This window comes from Tupaia chinensis, unplaced genomic scaffold (assembly GCF_000334495.1).
Source record: "Tupaia chinensis unplaced genomic scaffold, TupChi_1.0 Scaffold000305_1, whole genome shotgun sequence".
Lineage (NCBI taxonomy): Eukaryota > Metazoa > Chordata > Mammalia > Scandentia > Tupaiidae > Tupaia > Tupaia belangeri.
In genome coordinates this window covers 941,710-961,814 of record NW_006159795.1, presented here as the reverse complement: position 1 = coordinate 961,814, position 20,105 = coordinate 941,710, and the positions used below count along the sequence as shown (strand labels likewise).

General features: G+C 47.5%; 1 protein-coding gene across 1 annotated transcript in view; it reads right to left on the bottom strand.

The window, feature by feature from the left end:
• JAG1 (jagged canonical Notch ligand 1) overlaps positions 1-19,639 on the bottom strand; it is a gene marked incomplete at its 5' end in the record, with an annotated part of 37,931 nt that extends 18,292 nt beyond the window's left edge. The window contains 4 exon segments of the mRNA XM_014588752.1: positions 1,195-1,255; positions 3,495-3,749; positions 9,852-9,903; positions 19,334-19,639. Of these exon segments, the coding sequence (XP_014444238.1) occupies positions 1,195-1,255; positions 3,495-3,749; positions 9,852-9,903; positions 19,334-19,639 (674 nt within the window).
• Between the last annotated feature and the right edge of the window lie 466 nt (positions 19,640-20,105).

The window sequence follows — 20,105 nt, the reverse complement described above, 5'->3', positions numbered from 1 at the left end:
TCTTTAAAGCAGCAGCCCTCAAAATGTACTAAGTGACATCACATGGCAACTTGCCAAATGCAGATTCTTGGGCCAGGCCAAGAGAGTGGGAAGCAGCCAGGGTTGGGAGGAGCCCATGAACCTGCTTAACAGTTTCCTGGTTAATTCTGGGAGTCTACATTGAGTACTGAGGTTTTGGACCAATGACTCCCAAAGTCTGGTCCCATCTACAATAGCATCAGCACTTGGGAGCTTGTTAGAAATGAAGACCCGGGTGCCCACCTAGACCCACAGAATCAAGGTCTGTGTTGGACTAAGAGCCCCAGGTGACATTTTAGTTTGAGATGTATTGATTAAGACAGTGTCTCACATGCATCTCCTGGCTCAGCTTTTGGGGCAAAAGTCACAGGTCCAAAGGATCCATTCAGTATCATGTTAGATCTGCTAATTCTTACAATTCAGCAGGCAGAAAAGTGCAAGACTATCAAAATGCCACAGACACCATCAATATTTTCTGAAACAAGCCCTTCCCGAATTGGCATAATATATATTTCCAGAGGTTCCAAAATCATAATCGTGAAGCGGTCAGGGTAGGCCTCCAATTGGCTTCTGCATTGTTCCTGGACCATGAAAGAATAGACTTCAAAGGCCAGCAGCAAAAGTCTACATTCATCAGGCTCAACTGACAAGATTCCAGCACAGCCATTAACCCCTCAGGACCACCGCCCCGGCTCCCGCCTGCACAGGGGCCAGGAGATTGCACTAATCCCATTCTGAAGAAAGCTGGACTTCTGCCTACTGATGGGAAAAGTGGCAAAAAGCAGGGAGAGGAAAAACTAGGGTGGAGGAGGAGGAGAGGGATGTTCAGAAACAAACCCACATCCCTCCCCATCAAGTCCATTAGCACTTGAAGAGAAGATTATAAAAATGTGTTATCAATTTACAGAACAGTTAGTACATGAAATCACTAGTCAGACCTATAAGTTCCCCCCCCGCGCCTCCCCCCACCAAGAGAGAAGTGATGTGTGCATTCCACCGGACAGCTGGTATAATTTAATAAGCTTCGGATGTGCCTATTTCAAACTTTTTTTTTTTAAACTTTCTTATCCACCCTTCCCCCCGCCCCCCACATACACAAAAGCATATTCATGATAGTCTGGTCCTCTCCTGCATTACAATAAAAGAAAACCCACGTAAACCAGTATAGACATTTACCTGCAATCGCCTGGCAGTTTGCAAGACCCATGCTTGGGACTACAGCCCTGGCGGCAGATCGCTGTAAAAAAACAGAAGGATACATCAGCACGCTGCCTGATGACTGCGCTGCCACAGTCCTGAGAGCAGCCTGGGACATTAAGCGTGTACAATCCCCGATTGTAAGAGATCTAATATCAAGTTCATTGTAAAGAGGGGAAGATGGGAGGGGCCCCAAAACAAATCCAGCTTTAAACTTCAAGGCCATGCTACCAGATCCTCAAAACATGATACTATTTGAGGATAAAAATGCAGGCAAGTTGATGGGGAAAGGAGACTTTCATCCAGGCTAAAAACAATCGTTAGGCAATTCTCACCCTGTTCATGCCAAAAACAATCGCTAGGCAATTCTCACCCTGTTCATGCCCACCTCACCTTCCCCATCCCATCCACTTTGTCTCATCTGACATGTGCAGAGGAGCCCCAGCCTCAAGACTGCTCATGAAATGCCTGGTTTCAAAATTCCCAAGGGGCCAAACAAGCTGGCCTCATGTAGCAGGCTAAGCGAGTGGCCAGACCGGGTGGTACCTGTGGAAAGTAGACTCAACAAAGCAATTCTCTACTTCCTTCATTTAAATAATATTTATGTACATACTATAAACATTAGCTCCTTTAAGTAACTTGTTACTTATTTCTTAAATACCAACTACTTAGGCTGATCAATTTCTTCTCTCATTTGAATTTCTGAAATGCCATCCTTTTAAACTCTTGTCCCCAATTACTTAAGAAAGCAGTATTGCCCAGGAGACCTGCAAATCCCCTTCGCCATGCCCTGCCCCTCAATCATAATTTATAAAAAAGCTCAGGTTTTCATGGGAAAAAAAAAAAATCTAACTACATAATCACATTACATTACTGTTCACAAAGGAAAAGTATATGTTTAACTAGAATTACCCACCGAGTGGCTATGAATTAGAAATTAGAATCTCTCTCTCTTTTTTTTTTTTTTGTCACTATAGGCCACGTGCACTTGCTGGAGAGAGAGAGTACGAAAGCAGGAAATCAACCCACCCAAGGATGGCTACATCACAATCCTTTCTCCTCCATTTTCCCCTTAGAATTTGGGGCACACACATACACGTGACTGGCATATTTTTGAAGATGCCAGCAGGTCTGGGCCTCACACTGTGGAGTTGGCCATATGGAATCCAGCGCCTTAACCACCGCACCGCCTGCTGGCCAAGATGGACTAAATTCTAATGGCAGGGAGGGGCCGGGACAGGAGACAGCACTGGGATTCTATAAGCTTGTACATAGTGGCCCCCACTTATCTATAGTTTCAGCTACCTTGGGTCAATCGAAATTATTAAATGGAAGATTCCAGAATAAGTTTTAAATAACTTGTTCTACAGTATATTGTTATAAGCATTGTAGTTTACTATTAACCTCTTAATATGCCTAAATTATAAATTAAACTTTATCACTAATATATACTGGAAACAAACATAGTATATATAGGATTCAGCGCCATCCTCAGTTTCAGGGGCATTCACTGGTGGTTTTGGAATAAATCCCTGATGGACAAGAGGAGACCTGTACTTTGGAGAGGCTGTACTTGGTGGAGGGACTCAATCCTACCCAAGTAGAAAAGCTTCAGCTAATCACTCTCCTGCTCTCTTAATGCCATAACCCCCAAAGATGCCCAGTGAAATCTTTCTGCAGGGCCACTCTGAGCTCAGGGCCTGTCATTTCCTACAGGACTAACCCAGTTCCATTTGGCATCTGCTTTGAGTCAGGTTCCTTAAAAACAGAGCCTGAGAAGGGGATTGGGCTACAGGAGAAAGGGATTGAGGGAAACAGATGGAGCAGAGGAAAGAACTGAGCAAGGAGTGGTCCCAGCTGGAGTCTGGCTTCTGCCTGATCCCAGGGGACTCTCTAGAGTGTGAGCTGTACCACAGCATTCAGGCTGAGGGGGCTGGCCTTTGCACCCCTATGACAGTCCTTCTCTGACTGTGAACAGGAAGGATGGGGCATGGAGTGGCTCCTGTTTGGCCATGGACAATTCTCTGGAGAAGGAATGAGCAGCTGTGAACTGTTAGCAGCCAACACTCAAGAGCAGCTGGGGGATGGGAACCTGCCAGTAAAGGGGATCCAGAAGGCATACCGACAGCATCTTTTACACTCGGCATCTTCATGCTGCAGGCCTAGGTAACACCACATCACATCTCACCTCACCTGCGGCTGGTAGGTGAGAAATTGACACCAAAGAAACAGCACCACAGGCAGGTTAACCTACCCAGCACATGCCTGCACACACATACCTTTGTTACATTCAGGGCCCATCCAGCCTTCCATGCAAGTTTTATTGCCGTTCTGGTCACAGGCATAATGTCCAAAGAAGTCGTCTCTGGGTCGGCAGAACTTATTACAGCCAAAGCCATAGTAGTAGTCATCACAGGTCACCCGGATCTGATACTCAAAGTGGGCTACCCCTGTGTTCTGCTTCAGTGTCTGCCACTGTCGGCTGGGGTTTATCATGCCCGAGTGAGAAGCCCTCTCAATGATGCTATCAGGTTCTAGAGAAGAAAGATCACATTAACATTCACATCAGAGCCTCCTCCCTGACCACTGCGGCTTTTTTTTTTTTAAGGAAATAAAAACATACATATGGTACAAAATTCAAACGGTTATACAAAAGAAAAATGAGAAGATCACGTCCCTCCCAAGAGGCAAGCATTGCTAAACTACTTGCTCTCCTTAGCAGGTACATGGTATTTCACGGTCTGGAAATATACAGATTTCCCTAGTCCCTGATTATGAAAATTCAAAATGTTTTGGCCTTTGGCTATTAAAGTTACAATGAGCATCCTCAGACATATCTGCTGGTGTGTGTGGTTTCAGCAGCAAGAAACATCCTAGCAACGGAAGTGCTGATTGTGTAAAACCAATCTACCTCCGTCCATAGAAAATCCTAATCTAGGGACCAGCGGATGGCATAATGGTTATGTCGCTGGATTCCCACATAGTCGACCATCCCAGACCCAGCAGCTTAAAACTCACACTGGTGCATGTGTGTGCATGCCCAAGATCCCAAGAGTAAAATGGAGAACGGATTGCTGCGTGGCCAACACCCCCCTAGGGGTGATTTCTCACTTTCTGTCTCTCTGGCAAGTGCACATGCCCTATAGCAAAAATCTTTCTTAAGAAAAAGAAAACAGAAAATCCCCACCACCAATGGAGCTCAGTTAATTTCCCCTCCCACTACAGCTCTAACTCTCAATTATCAAACTTTCTGATCTCTGCCTGATAGGAAGAAGAATCTTTTAATTAGAATTTAATTAAGTGATGGCAAGCATCCTCTTTCAGGTACTTACAAAGCCATTCGCATTTTTTTTCTGTGAACTGCAACCTATTTCTCTCCTTTGCTAACTTTTTTAAGATTTAATTTATTATTATTATTTAATTTGCTACAGGGCACATGCACTCATGAGAGAGAGAGAACGGAGAAAGCAAGAAAGCAAGATGCCAGGTCCAGGATTCAAACCATGGTCAGCCATGTAGGATCTAACTCTTTAACCACCATGCCACCTGATGGCCCTGCCAACTTTTCTATTACAGTTTTGGCCATAGTGACTTACAAAAATCTCTTTACATATGATAGAAGGCAGCCTCTTATAATCTTTTCTGACTTTAGAGTTTTCTGTCTTACTTAGAAAAGCTTTGTCTATTTCAAAATGCTTCTCTTCACCGGTAGCCAAGCGTGGTTTTAATTACTTTTTTTAAAAAATTGTTAACAGCAATCTTTTTAGCTGGCATTTAAACAGCAATGCCACAAACTTGACGCATTTCACCTTTCTCCTCTGCCAGGATGCAGGTAGGGGAATAAGCCATCCCTAGTTAGAGACAGGTAGATTGAGGGTGTTTTTTTTGTTTTGTTTTTTTAAGAGAGATTTTTGCTATAGGGGTGTGTGAACTCACCAGAGACACAGAAAGCAAGAAATCACACACTCACACACACACCTGGGAGTATGGCCACACCACAATCCCTTCTCTTCCATTCTCCTCTCAGAATTTTGGACATGCACGCAAGGACACCTGGCGTAAGTTTCAAGCTGTCGGGTCCAGGGACTTGAACTGCAATCAGCCATGTGGGAGTCCAGCAACATGACCATTATGCCATCTGCTGGTCCCGGTTTTTTGGTGTTTCGTTGTGTGTACGTGTGTGTGTTTTGAGCCAAGTCATGCTCCTTAAAGAATGTTTACTGAAGGAAATTAATACCCCAGAGCTCAAGCAGCTCTAGGAGTAAGAGCAGCTCCCTGCCCTGAGGTTGCTTATCTTCTAGTCTGATAGAAGAGACAGGTACAAAAATACCTCCAAACACCGGAGCCAGGAGTTCAGGGAGAAGACTTGAAGGCACACCAAGGCACTAAGTCAGCAGCCCAGCCTGGGTCTATGTTTGTTTTTTTTAAACCTGCCAGCACTAACCCTTCATCGCCTTGTCAAGTTCAAGGCCACCTGGGAGAAAGAGAGCCATGTCTTTGTGATTCTTACTCACCCACACTGCTGTTTTTCTAGGCCCTAGGCCTGTGTTCCTTGACAAAGCTTTGCAAGTCCTCTAGGTGACCAGGACAGAAAGAACTCCTGGACGGCTTCGCCTGCACACACCACTTCCAGCGCAGCCCCAGCATTCACCCGCTGGCATTCTCAAAGTATCATGTGGGCAAGACAAGCCTTGAACAAGCCCACATACCTGCAGACTTACACCCACCACGCACAGAACCACTTGCAGACAGCACTTCACCAACTTCAGTTTTTGCGGTAAACATGGGCCAAGGAATGACAAAAATGTCCTCCCATTAACTGTGTGTTTGCTCTGCTGATTCAGTTAAGAAGCGCAATAGGCTCTTACCATGTGGTTACAGATCTTAAAAGAATCACTTAAACACACTAGCCAAAGCTCAAAGGCTTCCAGCTTCTCTCAGGCTGGTTTCAACAACAAACAATTCAGACACAAGTCCAGGGCAATTCTGAAGGTACAGACTGACATGTAGTTCTCAGTAGCTCCGCACGCATCCCACTTATTTCCAGGAAATGCGGGGAGGACAATTGCTTCAGAATCCCCAACGGGGCTCAGGGAGCTGTATAAGTAACTTCACACCTGCCAAGGCAGGGAGTTGACCTTGTCTGTGACATGCTTTCTGCTTCTTCTAAGTTGGCACCTGAACCACTCTTCCCATCAGCTGGGGGCGTTACAAATGTCCCTGGGGTAGTTCAGCTGGTAGTCCAGTCATGTGGTTGGAAAAGGATGTTGCCATGCCTCCCCATAACCTTCAACCACAGGAAGATGGATCACGAGACACCCACTAACAGCCTTGCAGGCCGAGGAGGAGGTAATGAGGGGCAAGTCTGAGCATAATCCCAGGGCCTAGATAGGAATCAGCCAAGAAGGCTAAACTATAATGAAAGCCTATTTTTTTTTAAAGAGAGATTTTACTATAGAGTCCATGTGCTCACTGGAGAAACAGACAAACAGACAGAAAGCAAGAAATCATCCCCCAGGGGGTACAGCCATGCCGCAATCCTCTCTCTTCCATCCTCCTCTCAGGAACTTGGGTGTACACACACACACACACACAGAGTCCAGTATGAAGTTTAAGCCACCAGGTCCAGGATTCGAACGTGGGAATCGAGTGACGTAAACATTATACCATCTGCTGGCCCTAGAAAACCTATTCTTAACTATAGCTATTTATGTTTACATATCTACTAGATATTGCAATAAACTAAAATCATCTGCTCAGAGAAAAAGGGAAAATGTAGGCCCTTTTACCCCTTGGTCCTACAGTGGAACAGACGACTAGAGTTCTATGATAGGAGGGCAGTAGAAAATATCCTTACTCAGGTACAGCAGTTGGGCTTCACATAAGCTAGACTCTACTGGGGAGTGTTCATTGCAGAACTGATGTAGAAAGTTCTCTGTCCGAAAACTCAGGCTCTGCCTTACATCTGGAGCCAAGATATGTATCAGTTTGCTTGGGTCCCAAAGGGCAGCCAACTGCATTTGGGCTCCTCGACATCCCTAGCTTCCTCCCTCATTCAGTACAGCTCCTTGGAAGGAGCAGAGAGTGAGGAGCAAAACAGTCAAAGCCATAAATAGTACATGCAAAGGCCCTGAGGCAGGAAAGAGCATAATGCCTTTGCAGATGGAAAGATGACGGCTGGACAATGGCTAGGATATATGATGGACAGTAGCAGGGTAAGACAAAGCTTGCAAGGAGACAGGCTGGATTGTGCAGGGTCTTGTGGGCCACATGAAGATCTGTCCCACAAACAGGAACCCATCAAATGGATGGCTTTCTGCAGTCAGGGTGACAATCAAATGCTATGTTCTGGAAAAACCAGAACAATTGCAGAGAAAGCACTGGAGGCAGACCAAAGCAGATATGAGCAGTAGCCTGTGGCTACTCTAAGAGTCCAGGTGTGAAAAGCAGATGGGAATGTGGGTCAGGGCAGTGGCTGAAGACTGCCAGATTGAAGTGAGAGCTGGATGTGAGATTTTTCAGAACTCGGAGGCAGAGAAGACACAGGCACTAAGAGGGAGCCAGAAATAGTGTGCCTTCCAGACTTTTGGCTTATAGCTCTGGGTGTTCAAATACTGGTACTGGTCACCCAGGAAGGGCCCTAGGAAGGGGGCTGCTTTTGGAGAGGAAAGATCCTAATTCTGATTCTGCAATATGAATTTGAGATACCCCTAGAAGCATAGCAAAAGAGAACTTGAACAGGCAAATGGATAAACCATTCTCACCAAACCCACCGCCCATGTTCAAGATTAATCAATGACCTGCAGTTGGGCATCCCATGACTTTATGTCAGCTCCTCTCCAAAAGCAGAAATCTGAAAGCACTTCACTCCTGCCCTAGTCTTGTCTCCTTCTAGGGACTCAGTTACATTCCACCCCTACCCTGAGCCCCAGCAAGGGATGAGATGAAATGGGGCTACCCAGACACATACACAACCATGGGCCAGCCTTAGATACTGGTTTCCTGACCTTTGGGTCTACAAGAGGCCCAGGAGAAGCTCTGTGGATGCTTGCCTAGGGCCGGGGGAGAGCCTTTCTCTCGCATGTCCCTTGCTAATGTCATAACCTGGCTTTTAACACAGGCCATCATCCACCTCAAGGACAGCCACGCTGCCAGATGGATTGTTTTAATGGCTACAAGGGCACACTATGTTGGCACTAGAATATTAGAAGAGTCTATTTCTCCCCCTCCCACGCCCATCTTCCTAATGCTTGGTTACCACTGTAAGCAGGTCACAGTGACATAATGCTCACACAATCCTCAACGTTCGTGGCAGAGGAGGAAGGGGAGAACAAACCGGTATCTAGGACCCTGATTAGTATCAGCCACAACCAAGGCTGGCAGAGGTCCTCTGCCACCCCCCCATCCCTGACACACATACACACTCACCCCACAGGGGAACAGGGTCTGAGGAAAAGGGTTCAGACTCTGGACTTTCACCAGCTTTCCCCAAGGCAGGGATAATACCCACGGAGCTGGACTTAGGATGCCAAAGAAAAGGGACCCTAATGATTAGGAGCCTCTGGCACCCCAGGGCTCAACTGGCACCCCAGGGCTCAACCACCACCCCGTGGTGGTGAGCTAGCCATGGGAGAAAGCTGCCACCTAGAACTTACCTAGCTCTCACTGTGCCATGCTGGGCATTCACCATGCTCAGATCAGTAAGAAAGCAAGGTTAGAAAAGGGGGGAAGATGCTAGCAGAGTCAACACAGAGCGTGTCCGTAAGGCAGAGAAGCAGAAAGAGAAAAATGCCAGAGAAGAATGGAGAGGGAAGAAGAGAAGCTGGATCCGCTCATCCTCACACACAGACGAAGAGACTGCAACATGAATCAAGTTTTCCGATGACAACAACCCAGACTCTGCTGGCCAAAAGGGAACTCGCAGTTTTGGCTCACGAAGCATATTTCGAAGTTACAATCAAAGAGCAAGACTCCTACAGAAGCCAGACCGCTGCCATTTCAATATCCATCTTCTATGGCTTCTATACCAAACTCACCCCTCACAGAGCTGAAAAGCACTGTGTGCCGAAAACAGAGACATCTTTCAGAGGGGGACAAGGTAGGTAATGGCTGCGAGGCCCTGGAATGTCGCTTCAATGAAAGGTTTGTGGTGCTCAGTGTGGGAAACAGACGGCTGGAAGCTCACCTGCAAGCTCACCTGCCCACCAAGTGAAATTCAAGGTCGGTCTTCAGAGCCCAGCGCCACCTTTACGGCTTTATCTTTCCGATGAGAGATTAAACGCTCACTTTAAGTTTAAATGGACTTTTAAAAAGTCACTACTTTGATCCTTTAGCAGTCTACAAGGTTTTAACGTTGTAAAACCATTAAGATCTCTATCCGGAAGATAATCTAGGTCCCATATGCAAGGACTGAATTAATTGGGAGTCTGTTCTGGCCACTTAATATTCCAAGCTAGAATTCTAGGGGAAGTTAAGGAACAGACTCCACTGATAGGTTTAGCTCTGGTGGGAGTAGGGGACAGATGGCAGTGGGGACTTGAAGTTCTGCTAAAACAGATCCAGCCTTGACAAGTCAGTCCAAGCCTTCACTTACTTCCACCTGCATTTAGAGAAAAGTCCACCGATGTGATACTTACGAACAGTGTCATTACTGGAATCCCACGCCTCCACCAGCAAAGTGTAGGACCTCTGCAAGACAGATAAACAATAGCTTAGTGACTCAGAAATGGGGGTGAGCTCTCCCCAGCATCATACTTTCTTGGCCTCCCCGCACACCTTGCCAAACAAAACCACAAAGCCAAAACGATAATTCCATTGGCCATGGCACTGAGGTCTTGGGTGTCTAAATCCAGACTGCCTCCCCTCCACCTCAACACGCTTCCCAGCTGACAAATGACTTTTCACCTGGCAGGGGCCCACTCGGTCTCCATGCATGCACACAGCCCAAGGTTGTGGTCAGGAAGTGCCACCTCCCTATATGGGAGCATTTAGCATATAGTTTTCCCAAACTTTCCAGACCTCAACCCTAGGGCATAAGAAGAAAAAAAAAAAAAAGAAAAGAAAAACACAAAGAATTTATTCTAAGCTAACCTAGCCAGGTATTATATACTGAGGGGGCATTGCTAAGGTTACACTTTGGGGCCTGGGGGGGCGGTCCCCAGGGAGGCCCCCTTTTTCCTTATACTGAGGGGGTATTGCTAAGGTTACACTTTGGAGCCTGGTGGGGCGGTCCCCAGGGAGGCCCCCTTTTTCCTTTTCAGAACCCCTTTGAAAGCCCTGTCTGTGTGAGACCATCCCAGCTCCCACAAGTATCAGGTAACTCAGGGAAGCAGGAGGGGGTAGGTGCAAAGAGACTCCTAAGGACAAAGGAGGCAACCTAACTTGGCCAGTGGGGTAGGGGGCAGGACAGGGGAAGCTACAAAGGGAGAAATAACCATTCACCCGTGGGTTATATTTATTGATAAACTTCTCTGTCAATAAGATCTAACATTCCAAGAATAATCGGAGTCCACTAAGTAAACAAACAGATTCTGGATACTGGCCAGATGCCGGTTATGATTACTGAAGGCACTTTTTATCTTTCAGGCTTATCTCAGAATTTCACCTCTCTCTAAAATTCAAGCTATCCCTCTTTGACTCAAAGCTTCATAATTTACAATGAAGTCAGCCTCACAAAACACCAGGATTGAAATAAAACATCTACTATCTCTGTGGCTGGATCTGCCCAAGGCAGGTGCGGAGAAAAGGCACGTGGACTTGTTTATGCATCCTGGTGTTGCCACAGTGAGAAAGCACATCGGAAAGGGTAGCGAATATTCATTAACTAGCACCACGCTACCAGAAGCGCACAGCTGCCAAGAAAGGAGAAAGCACCTATAAGGTAAAGGCAAAGAAATGAAAGAGAAAAAGGAAAGGCATTTCATTCATAACTCGAGGCAAGCTTACTGCTCTCACGGCGACACAGCAGGTCATCTCTGAATATAAAAATATCTTGTGATAGACTCTGCCTTGGAATTCAGCCGAAATATGTTTCATACTCAAAGCAGAGTAGGATTCCATTTCGTTCACTGATAACTGTGGGAAAATGCTCAGAAAAGCAAGCAGCACCGGGCAAGCCAGGGCACATACCCAACCCTCTCTTCTTAGTGGCCGTGAGTCCAAATTCATTGTTGTCGTCGTTAATATTTTATTAGTGAAAGTTACACCTTATTTACAGCCTCTTTAAGTTTCCTAGGACTTCCTGCAAATTACAGGACTCTTCCCTAAGAGCAGCAAGAAATTATATTTCTCTGCTGATTTAAGGCGAGAGCCAAGTCGAAATGAGGCCAGATGTGTGTCTGATTCTGTATAATTAAGCCCTTCATTTGCTGGTCACGTCAAGGCCCACATCCTTCACTTCAACAATATTGTTGTAATTAATCCTCTGATTAAATGCACTGATACCAGGAGTTTTGACAGACTTGCACAAGCACTAAACACATAATACCCACAAACCCCACTGCAAGGGAAGGTGCCCCAGGACTGAGCTGGCATGACAGTATTAACCCTACTTAAAAAATCCAGGAGGAAGGCATCCTTAGTCTTGCACAAGAACTTGGAAGACAGTGCAGAATACCAGGCTTATCCTTGCCAGAACTGGGAGGACCTCAGAAATTGCTGACCCACTCACCCCATCTTGAAAGAAAAGACCAGCACACACTTCTAGAAGCCTGGTTTCATGACTGTCTGCACGCTGCCCTCTTTCTCAGAGGTGGAATGGGAATGAGGACAGGAAAACATGGTGACTTTTCTTCTCCCTCATTTTGGAGGAGGGATTAAGATTCTGGAACTGGTCTCCCTGGGCAGGAGAAAGACTCTTGCTCAGCTTTTAGAGAAAAGGATTCCCTCCAAGGCTCCTATTAGGAGGCACTCTTACCTCCCACTCCATCCCCACACTATAGATCAACAATCAAGATAATTTAGCAATGATTATTAGTTGCTAGGGAACTTTAATTTTTCCCAGGCTCACGCCTGACCTCTGTACATCCCTGAATATATATCGAGACACTGAGATCCCAGACCACGCACATCCCAAACCGTCAAAGTAGCTACTGAGCCACAAATCAGTGATCCACTCTGATCAAGTCACATCCAACTAGTCATTGCAAATGTGAACCCCCAACAGAGGCCAAGTCCCCAGGCTTAGAAGAGTTGAGAAAGGCCAGTATCCAAACTGAAGTTCAAACCAATCAACAAACAAGTAAACCAGCAAAAACCTAGATTTTTCTTGTTCTCAAACCATGAAACTCAGTCTCTTACAAATGGCTGCTTCGTCTCCATATTTTAATCCCTAAATTTCCCAGAACATAGACTGGGGGGCAAAGATGAAGGAGGGTAGCTAACCAATTTTCAGTCCAAAACTGGAAAGTGACTCTTCTCTGCTCCTTGTCAGTTCCAGGCGCAGGGAAATCTCACAACACAGCACCGATCCCCACTCTTACGTAGCATGGAAGAACGGCCAGCTTTCAGTTGTTCGATTTGGGGGATATGTCTATGGAATTTAACATAAAGGAGCTTGCTGCTCCTTGCCAGTTCCAGGCGCAGGGAAATCTCACAACACGGCACCGATCCCCACTCTTACGCAGCATGGAAGAAGAACGGCCAGCTTTCAGTTGTTCGATTTGGGGGATATGTCTATGGAATTTAACATAAAGGAGCTTGCTAGCATCAAAGTTCCCAAGCATCCCAGGGCCACTGAGTTTCCCCCATCAAGGTCGGGTCGCCAGCACCTCCTCCCACGCTCCATGCTTAGGCAGCTGCTCAGGGCTGTGTTGTGTGTCCTGTCCCACCCCACAGCGGTTACCTTGGCACTGGGCAGAGTGGTAAGCACTTAATTGCCACATTAAGAAGGGGGGATGTAAGAAACAAAGGTAATTGTGTTGGCAGCTGGGAGCTTCCTTTTCCTGGCAACAGGAACAGCCAAACTGAGCCCTGAGAAGCTGCTGCCTCCCCTCCTGCCAAGCTGACGGACACAAACCGCCACCCAAACGGCACGCGTGAGGTGTCCAAAACCCCAGGCTCTGGGACAGGCAGGCCTGCGGGAGGCGCGTATATCCTGGGAATGCCCGGCGCGCCAACGCTGTCATTATGCGAGGTCAGTGGGCCCCGGGTCTGTCGGGGGCCCTGCACTCTGCTGACTCAACCGTTGCTTCCTGTCGCCTGTCCTGTATTAGCATTATTTTTGGAGAGGCCCATTATTCTCTATAATCCTCATTTCAGTCAATTCGGCCAACTCTATTGTCCCGCCTGTGTCTGGGTGGCCAGAGCATAAAATATTCCAGTCACAAAACATATTAAACAAAGTTTCCAGAGACCATGTGTGGGCATGCTCTCACACACACACACAATTCGAGTATCATGGGGTTCTGGCAAGGTAAAATATGCAGGAAGGACAACTGCCCTATAGCGTCTAGGCTAAGTCTTAGGTCATAGAAAGCAATCAAGTCTGCAGGGCTTGACATGTCAATAGAGCCCGATCTAGTTACAAAGGGTGATTTTCTCATCAAAGCCCACCTCTAAGGCTCACCAAGAGGCCCCAAAGCTCATATCCAGATTTGAGACTCTCATTGAGATGCCCCCACCCCCTTTCCCATCATTACCCTTACCTGTTTGAAAAGCATCCCACTGATAATTAAATGCACCAGTTACAAAAGGGTGGTGAGGTTAATAGATAGAATACCGAGAAGCCAACCAAGCACAACGGTCCGGTTCACACAGAGCAAGCCCGAACAAGATGCCTTTCTACTTATTTACCAAAAGTGCATAAAAACTGGGCTGAGCTGGTAGAGGACTCAGAATGTTTGACTATTTACATACCCCTCTTAACCACTGGGAGCCACACTGCAGAAAGCCTTCCCTGCATAGGCACTCCACCAATGATAGAGATCACAGTACCGTAAAATGAGAGCCACGGGGAGGTGGAGGTCCACCCAGTGATGAGAAACCAGCTAGGAGTCACAAACGGCAACTTAGTTCCATGCCCCAAGGTGAAGGTGGGACATTTCTGAGTCCAGGACCCTACTCCCAATTTCACTACTATTTCAGAATCATTTTCCATGCATCTATCTTAATATATCTTCCAATAATTTGAAGGTTGAGTTTACTTTAATTTAAAAAAAAATAATAAATTTAAAAGTCAGAACCAACTGTCACTTATCTCAGGTGCCTGGATCCTGGTTTTTGAGGGCTAAGAGGGGAGAAACATGCCTCTAGAGGCTTATCAAGGGACAAGTCTCAGGATTTGCCTTTTTAGATCTAATAATAGCGCTAATAATATGCACAGCCCAACACTATGCAGTCTCACATTATAACTGATCTTGAAAGCCTGACACTGGACCAATTTCTAACTCTTCAACAATGGGCCAGTGGCTGCTATGAAGCCAGCTAAAGCCTCTATGTGCATTTCTGTTTTCAGATCAGAAACATGAAGGATTCCTTGTTGCCTTGGCCCTGGTTTTTGAACAACTTTTTTCCCACATGCCTCTATCTAGAAGGCCCCTAAAGGCATTACTATTTGGTCTAAACAATCGAGGCAGTTTTCAGATTGCTGGTTTTCTGGGAAGTTACATGCCTGTACATTGCGACCACTTCTTCTCCTTACCCATTCAACTCTATCAGCCTTTACATCAACAGCATCACTATTTTCTAGAAATGTTTTAAGTCCCTATGGAATTGTGGATGTGGAGCTGGTGGAGTGTGAACTTGTCTAAGTACTGGAGGTTTAAGTAAGTTGCTAAGAAACAAGACAAGAGGGAAGAAAACAGAGAAGGTTACACCTGCAAGAGAAAAAAAAAGATTAAAAACTAAGTACCTGGAATAAGGATTCTATTTTTGGAGCAACCATTCCATAGATACTCGGCACAGCCCTTTCAAAGTAAGCACTGCTCCACTTTCCCCCAAGTCCGGTTTTGCAATGGAGACACGTCATTTCATTGCTATAGTCGGAGACAGAGTTCTTAGGGCAAAGGGTATTTTATCTAGACAGAGAAAGTCCCTTGCTCTGGGCACATACACATACATGAGCTGTTTGTTTGTACACGTGCTGACTATACAAGCGGGTTGCAAATACTAGCAGAAGCAAGGAGCCAGATCAAATGAGAAGCCCAGCTCCCTGCCCTCCGGGATTATATATCACTTCTACAGAGGCTCAGGGAGTGGGAAAGCAGCAAAAGGCATAAAGGCAAGAAGTGTCAATTACATTCTATGATTAACATCACGGAGCAGATGTACCCAAACCTCCAGCAACTGGTCATTCAGACCTTAAGTGTGAAGGGGGCCAATGCTGGCATCCCTCTGCTCTGTAAGAATCACATTTCATTGAATTTCCCTAAGAAAAAAAAAAAATTAAGTTGATCTCAGCAAGCCTTGTAATGGGATCAAGTATTAAATATGAAGCTGAGAGGCCAGATACCCCTACTGCTTCCCCCAAAGTTCTTCTGGATTCCTTTTCCCCTTGTGCCACGAATGCAGCAATATAGCTTAACTGTGGGGTTCAGGGGTTCCCGAAAAGCTGTTGGGGGTGAGGAGTGGTAATTACACTAATGCCTCTTTAATAAGCAGGCACTACTGGGATTTAGCACTAATTTTGGAAGGTGCAAATTAGCCATCTCAGTGATTTATAAATGTTTATTCCCAAATCATTTCTTGTTAAGCTCAATTACCTCTCATAATAATGTTCTTATCACTTGGTTCCCCCAATCTCAGTATCAAAAAGCAGGCTAGCTGCTTCAGGGCAAGCCCCTCTGAGCAGCAACAGGAGGACAATTAGAAGCCACCAAGGGAAAAAACTACCACAAGACTAGGGCTGGTGCAGCAAATGGCAAATGTTCACATAATCAGATAGGAATACTGTGCAAGCCCACCTCTACAGAGCTTCTCACGCACATTCTGCAATATGGATTAAATGCGGGATCCCCTCGCTTTGTAAAAATCCACTTTCCTTGAATTTCCCTAAAAAAAAAAAAAAATTAAGTTGATCTCAGCAAGCCTTGTAATGGGATCAAGTATTAAATATGAAGCTGAGAGGCCAGATACCCCTACTGCTTCCCCCAAAGTTCTTCTGGATTCCTTTTCCCCTTGTGCCACGAATGCAGCAATATAGCTTAACTGTGGGGTTCAGGGGTTCCCGAAAAGCTGTTGGGGGTGAGGAGTGGTAATTACACTAATGCCTCTTTAATAAGCAGGCACTACTGGGATTTAGCACTAATTTTGGAAGGTGCAAATTAGCCATCTCAGTGATTTATAAATGTTTATTCCCAAATCATTTCTTGTTAAGCTCAATTACCTCTCATAATAATGTTCTTATCACTTGGTTCCCCCAATCTCAGTATCAAAAAGCAGGCTAGCTGCTTCAGGGCAAGCCCCTCTGAGCAGCAACAGGAGGACAATTAGAAGCCACCAAGGGAAAAAACTACCACAAGACTAGGGCTGGTGCAGCAAATGGCAAATGTTCACATAATCAGATAGGAATACTGTGCAAGCCCACCTCTACAGAGCTTCTCACGCACATTCTGCAATATGGATTGTATTTCATATATGACCATATCATTCCCTCCCCTTCCTCCCCAGATCACCAACGGTTGTTTGATTAGGATCATAATTCCAAACAGAGGATAGGGATTACATGACCTTCTCCACTGACCCACCTCTGCACCCTGAACAATTGCTCTTTGAGCATCAGCAAATCTGGGAGGACTCTCGTCAACAGTAATGGTGACTAGGGATTGAAAATTTAGGTGGCTGAGAAGACAAGGTAGATGGAGTTTCCTTTTTTAAAATCATAAATCCTCCTCCTGCTACCTCCTGAACTCAGGAGGTAGTTCAGGCATTACCTATTCAAGAAAACTGCTTCTAAGAAGACATGCGTATTAATCGTTAATTGCCAAACTGAATGAAGCTGGCCTAATCTACTCTATTACTCACTCAGCTACTAAATGCTTTCAGTTCACATCCACCCTGGCATCATTCTTAAAAGTTACAGGCTGTGGGGTTTCTCCAACCACATTCAGCCAAATAACCAAAACAATACACCTAAACTTCAGTTTCTCTCAGGAAGTAGAGCTTATGTTTCACAGAAGGCCTTTTTGGGGCAGCAGGGTGGAGACTTGTTTATGAGTGACACACGTATTTGGCCCAACTTCAAAAGAACTGCATTCTCTGGACTGCCCCAGTGGTCTTCCCCAACTGAGAAAACCTGAGTCTATTTCATGCCTGGTGACCCCGAAACCACAAAAGAGCACCAGCAAGTCGCCTCCCCCAGCCTCTCCCCTGCCCTCCTCCTGTTTCCGCTCCTTTTCCATCAAGGACTCTGCCATGTGTCAAAAGAGGACAGACACACCTTTTAGGTCACTTTCCCTCAGCCAGCTTAGAGAGCAAGTCTCCCTTGTTTTCATCCAAGCCATCCTCTGACCCTCCTCTGCAAAGGATCCTCGGCCAGGCCTGCTGCTTTTCCACATCACTAATAAGCTTCCTTTTATGGTCTTGTGAAAAGCGAGGGGCTCTGGGGCTGATCCTCCGGAGGAGGGGGGATCCACCTGCAGCCCCTTGCTTCTCAACTCCAAACACCATTCAAGGACAGTCAGTATGCATGGTCAGCTTGGGCCCAGCCAGATTTAAAGGTGCCCAACCTCTTTAGCTTAAAGTTTTCCCTAATAGGGGATTAGCAAACAAGATAAACAGTCGGTGTAAAAATGAAATCCCAGGAAAGAAACAACCCTCAGACCTCAAGAGAACTTCACACATGGCAGGTTTTTTTTATTTTTTTAAATAAGCTGCTTTTAACAGCATGGTTTTGATAACTGTCTTATCTCACCCACGGCAAAGGACACTTAATGACAGCTCCTGCACCTAAGCCTTAAGAGCCACCTCAAGCTTCACACACAGATCTCACCAGGCAGACACTCCTCCCGTGATTTGTGAGGCACAGTCCGAGCCAGCGATAGGAGGCAGCAGAGTGCGCCCCATTGGAGCACGTGGCGGAAAGCAGCCCTCTGGGGCTTGGAGCTCCCCCCCTCACCGCCCACCCTCTCAGCATAGGCTGGCCAAGCCCCAGTCCTGGCAATGAGTCACGCCTCCTGGACAGCAGGAGCTGGGCAGAGGGCACACCCCCCACATTTCCCTTTCCTCCCCTTCTGCAATCGCACCCATCTTCCTTCCACCCATTTTGGGATGTTGCAAGGGCCTCGCTGCAGGGTCTGCCAGTTGGGCCTGGGCCTCGAACTGTTCTGGGGCATGAGAAGGGAGGTATATGCTCGCTCTTGCACCCCCCAGGCACTACTTCCAGCCAGCCGACCCTTCCAAGCATTGGCACAGCCACCGAAGGCTTGCGGGGGCTGTGCGCCCTCCCTACCCGGGGAAGTTTGCAAACACAGCTGTTCCAGAGCTAGGGAACCGCTGGAAGTGAGGCCACAAGGGCTACATCGCGCGGGGGCGGGGGCAGGAAAGGGCCGGCAGAGGGCGGGGGCTCCCAGGCCTCCAGCTCCAACTAGGGCCCCAAAATCCCCTCTGTGGCAGCCACCCCCAGGCTATTTTTCCCTGCCCTAAGAGCACCTCCACACACACAAACACCCCGACTCTCCCCGAAAGCAGCGGGAAACGGGCTCCCCCCACACCCTCCAGGAAAAACACGCCCGCCCTCCAGGCCGCTCACGGGAAAGGGGAGGGTGCCAAATTGGACGGCGTTCGCAGGCCAGAACTGTGCGGAGTTGCCTTCCCGGGCGCACCAGGTTTAATTGGTTAAGCAAAGAGATCACCTACAATGACCTCCTGGCTCGGAGCTGAAAAGAGGGTTACTCTAGGGCCTTCGAGTTGCAAGTTTAAAACGGCCTTCCTGGGAGTTTTCCTCCACAAGCCCCTCTGGGATCCCCACTTTAGTACGTTAAGCAAACAGCAGGCGGGATGGGACCCGCCCGGTCAAGTCCTGCCGAGCTCTAACTATGGACTCGGCTGATTCCCAAACCTGCCACCCCAACAGACTTCCCCAGTTGGCGCCGAGGTTCAAGTCTTTTAAATCCCTCTTTCCAGGGAGAGCTGGGCTCTGCCAGGCACGGGTGCGAGCGTCTGCCGGGCCTCAGTCACTCACCGGCCAGGCGAAACTGAAAGGCAGCACGATGCGGTTGCGGTCCTTGCCGCGGCTGGCCTTGAAGTTGAAGGTGTTGCCCCCAATGACCGGAGTGGACCCAGAGCCGAAGCTGCAGGGCCCCCCGGCCGTGACGCGGGACTGATACTCCTTGAGGCACACTTTAAAGTACGTGTCACACTCGTCGCGGGTGCACTTGCGGTCCCCCGGGTTCCGGGCACCGCTGCAGCAGTTCCCGTTCTGCAGCTCCCCGTTCACATTTTGCATGGACAGGATCTCCAACTCGAACTGACCCGAGGCCCCGCACACCTGCCGGCGAGGGAGAGAAGGAGAAAGATTAGCACCAGAGAAAGTTTTTTTCGAGGGTAAAAGTGGTGACTCCCTCCTCGCCTGCTCCGGCAAGTCGTTGGCGCCAAGTGAAAATAATTTTGCAAAACGAGCTTCAGGGACTCAACGTGACTCGGGCTATCATAAAATCCACGAAAAATCCGACGGCTGCTTGCAGGGCAAGAGCCGAGAAAGCGGACCCCAGCCTAAACGGGAAGGAGTCACCCTTAGGGAACGAGGGGCTTCCCAAGGGGGAGCTGGCACGCTAAGCCCAGGTGCAGACCATCTAGCGCAAGGGCCAGGCCGGGGAGTCGGGCGCCCGAGCGAGGGCTTCGGAGCATGCTTGCGGGGCTCTACCGCCGCCGGCGTCCAGGGCGCCGCGAGGGAAGGGAGAAGTTAGCCGGGAGGAAGGGACGCCTGCCGGGAGGGCCCTGCCCTGGCCCGGCGG